The 3,509-nt window shown below is 40.8% G+C and overlaps 1 protein-coding gene across 1 annotated transcript; it reads right to left on the bottom strand.

Annotated features, from left to right (window-relative positions):
• Positions 1-672: 672 nt before the first annotated feature.
• On the bottom strand, positions 673-1,340 carry LOC145128549 (uncharacterized). Its single transcript, XM_079063354.1, has 2 exons — positions 998-1,340; positions 673-950 (listed from the first exon to the last, which is right to left on the bottom strand). The coding sequence occupies exons 1-2, from the start codon at positions 1,338-1,340 to the stop codon at positions 673-675; spliced, it is 621 nt and encodes a 206-aa protein (XP_078919480.1).
• Between the last annotated feature and the right edge of the window lie 2,169 nt (positions 1,341-3,509).

Below are 3,509 nucleotides of genomic sequence, written 5' to 3'. Positions count from 1 at the left end.
GAACCCCACACTTAATCAAAACATGGTCTTCAATTGTGATCTTCAAAAATTGCACGACTTCTTCATCCATTAAGCTCCTTTACTGCTTCACATATATTTTTTTTTCTAACACTACAAAATAAAATCACAAGACTAGAGAAACACATGATCATTTGGTTAAACTAAAACCAAAATAAAACTAAAACCTAAAAAGAAATCAAAAGGAAAAGAAAAATGCAAACTATAAAACATCGGGTTGCCTCCCGAAAAACGCTTATTTTTGAGAAGTCGTGAACTGGACTCCTTCTCACTCTATGTTGTCGCGGTTGGGAGTGGGATCTCCTTTTTCTCCTTTTTCTCTTTCGACTTGCATTTGTAAGCTTGAGCCCTTCTTTTTTATGCATTCTTGAAATTTCCCTTCTTCTTTTTATTGGCACTTTCCTCATGCTTGTGCTTCACCCCTTTACCTTGCTTTTTCGCCTTTGCACACTTCTTGGGAACTTCTTTAAGACCTCCCTTGTCTAACTTCGTCGTGACCATTATAGGCTCCTCTAATCCTCCACCCATGTCTTCATCACTTATCTCAACCTCTTCATATAAGTCCTCTTCCACTTCATCAACTTCTTCTTCCACTCGACCCTTAGGTGTAGTAAACGTGATCACCTCGAATGTCATAAGAACTGACGCTTTTGGTTAAGAACATTTGACTTTTTCACCATGGGGCTTTTCCCAAACCTTCAACTCTTCTTCCATCATATTTTCAATTTCAACTAGCTCATCTAGGTCTTCTTCCATATCATCCATCTTTGACACTTCATCTTTTGGCTTTTCATGACTCACTTTTGGACTCATTTTGAAAGTAATTGCTTCATCTTCTACACGGAGTGTGTGTTTTGAGTCATGGATATCAACAAGAGCTCTTGTGGTACTCAAGAATGGTCTTCCCAAAATTATGGGAAGCTCTTCATCTTCTTTCATGTCGAGAACCACAAAGTCAATCCAAAAAAAAAAAACTTGCCCACCTTCACTAACAAGTCTTCAATGATTCCTCGTGGGTAAGTGATCGAGTGATTTGCCATCTGAATTTCCATCCTTGTGTATTGGAGCTTTGGTAATTCGAGCTTTTGGTAGAAAGAATAAGGCATACGATTAATGCTTGCCCCCGAATCGGCTAAAGCATTAATAGAAGTAGAGTTGCCAAATTCACAAGGCAAAGTTAATTGGCTTGGGTCTCTCATCTTGGTTGGCAATCCATTAATGATTGCAACTAAACATAACTCATTAAGCACTATGGTTGATTCCTTTTCCAACTCTTTCCTATTAGTCATAACATATTTTGCAAACTTTGGAAGTTTAGCCATTGAATTGAGGAATGGAGCATTTATTGAGAGTGAGAACACCTGTTACATAAACTTCTTTTGTTCCAGCTCCAAAGAATGCTTGAGTGCTTGAGATGAGAATAACAAAGCAGGTTGATACGAATTGAGAGTTGAATTTTTTTGTCCTCCCGTGACCACGACGTGGTGAATCATCATAACACGATCCACTTTTTGCTTTTTTTGGATTTGGGCTTTTCTTCTTCTAAACACGACTTGGGCTTCATGGTAGCTATTTCATGGGTCATAAATGGCTTGGAATGAACCTCTCATTCGATGTAGATTTCCATTACATGAGGTTTATATTTTTGGTCTTGATTTAACCTCTCATTAACAAGTGTTGTTAGTTGCCCAAGTTGAGTCTCTATATTTGTAACGACGTAAATTTTTCAAACAAATTTTTCATTTTAAAATCGTATATTTTTCATAACATATTGTATAGAAATCTCGTTTGTTCAAATTACAGAACACAACTCCATTAATAATCCAGGATCCTCAAAACATAACTCTTTCTCTGGTGTGTACAATCAAGCCGGTGCCTCCCCGCGATCCTGACGAAACCTGAAACACATATCACGTAACACGGTAAGCACAAAGCTTAGTGAGTTCCCTAAAATACCACATACAGCACATAAGCCACTCGAGGCTATAACTCAGTATGACCCTCCGGTCAATGTGTCTCAGCGGGACCCTCCAGTCCCGTAGCTCGTTGGACCCTCCAGTCCGTTCTAGCTCGTTGGACCCTCCGGTCCGGTCTACTCGAGGACCCTCTGGCCTCGTAAGTCGTTGGACCCTCCGATCCGGTCTATATAACACATAGCATACATATATCGCAATGCACATAATCTCAAACATACACATAACACATAAGACCCTCCAGTCTGCACATAGATACCACTCTAGGTAATGTATAGTGAGAAGACTCACCTGACAAGCAACAAGTAAATAACCTGGCACCCGAATCTCGAACTGGCCTCCGCCTAACACAAGGGATGAATATCACTAATTAATACACTTTTCACAATTTAAACAACCGAAGATTATTCATTCTCTTTCTAACTCTTTGAAGTGGATAAAAGACCATTTTACCCCTCCATGGTCCTTATTACTCATGTTGACCAGAACCCCAGAGTCAACAAAAGTCAACACTCGAGTCAACAGTCCAAGTTTGACCCGACTCGTCGAGTGCACTCTTGCGACTCGTCAAGTCCCCTCGTATCCTCATAAGTCTCAGAAGTCTAGCTCAACTCGTCGAGTTGACACCCAACTCGCCGAGTTATCACTCAATCATCCCATCGGGACAAACCCTCACCGACTCGTCGAGTCAGGCCATGGACTCGGCGAGTCCCTTCGATCAGCTTCCTCATTCAAACGATTTAAGGCAGATCCGTTACCCCAAACATTAGATCTACCATCCTAAGGGTCGATTGTCACATAAAGCTGCAAGCTTTATGTTAAAACATGGCATATAAAGCTCATAATGCCAATATAACTCTAACAAGGATGATTAACCACAATAACTCTTCTATGGTTAACTAAAGTTATAATCTTTGGACTCTCTGGACCTCACAAGGTCCATATCTGAATTCTAGGCCTCAAGAGAGACCTTATACATACAAAGTCCCAACAATGGTGGAAGAAACCCTAATCTTCCATATTTACAAGATCTAAGAAAAATAACAAGAAAGGTGCAAGATTTTACCTCTTACTCAAGCCCTTGCACGAAGTTACACCAGATCCACTGGTTCTCTAGCTCCCTTGATGGGTGATCTCCTCTTCTCCTCAAGAGATGCACTAATCTACTCCATGTTTTAGCTTCTAAGACTCTCATGGCTCTTTATGCATGTTTAGGATTTGCTTTCAAGGAAGGGTAGCCGCAAATGAGGCTATAAGTTCCTTTAAATAGGTCCCAAACCCGGGAAATTAGGGTTTCTCTGCCCAGCACCTACTCGGCGAGTCAGCTCTCTGACTCGTCGAGTCCAATCATTAATCCCACGTGGACACTCGACTCTACTCGACGAGTTGGACTCACAACTCGTCGAGTTACTCCAAAAATCTCAATATTAATCACACAATAATATACCTGAAAGTCTGGATGTTACAATTCTCCCCCACTTGAATTAGATTTCGCCCTCGAAATCGATCCTCAACAAC

Source organism: Lactuca virosa, chromosome 1 (assembly GCF_052849685.1).
Source record: "Lactuca virosa cultivar CGN04683 chromosome 1, Lactuca_virosa_CGN04683_v6, whole genome shotgun sequence".
Taxonomy (NCBI): Eukaryota; Viridiplantae; Streptophyta; class Magnoliopsida; order Asterales; family Asteraceae; genus Lactuca; species Lactuca virosa.
The sequence above is the reverse complement of the archived record's forward strand: the minus strand, read 5'-3'. Positions and strand labels throughout refer to the sequence as shown.

What these genes read in the sequence shown, in the direction of transcription:
- LOC145128549 (XM_079063354.1), bottom strand. Translation starts at nt 1,340, where the DNA reads ATGGCTAAACTTCCAAAGTTTGCAAAATATGTTATGACTAATAGGAAA. An exon ending in AGACTTGTTAGTGAAGGTGG is followed by an intron (nt 951 to 997) that starts GCAAGTTTTTTT and finishes TCGACATGAAAG; the next exon opens with AAGATGAAGAGCTTCCCATA.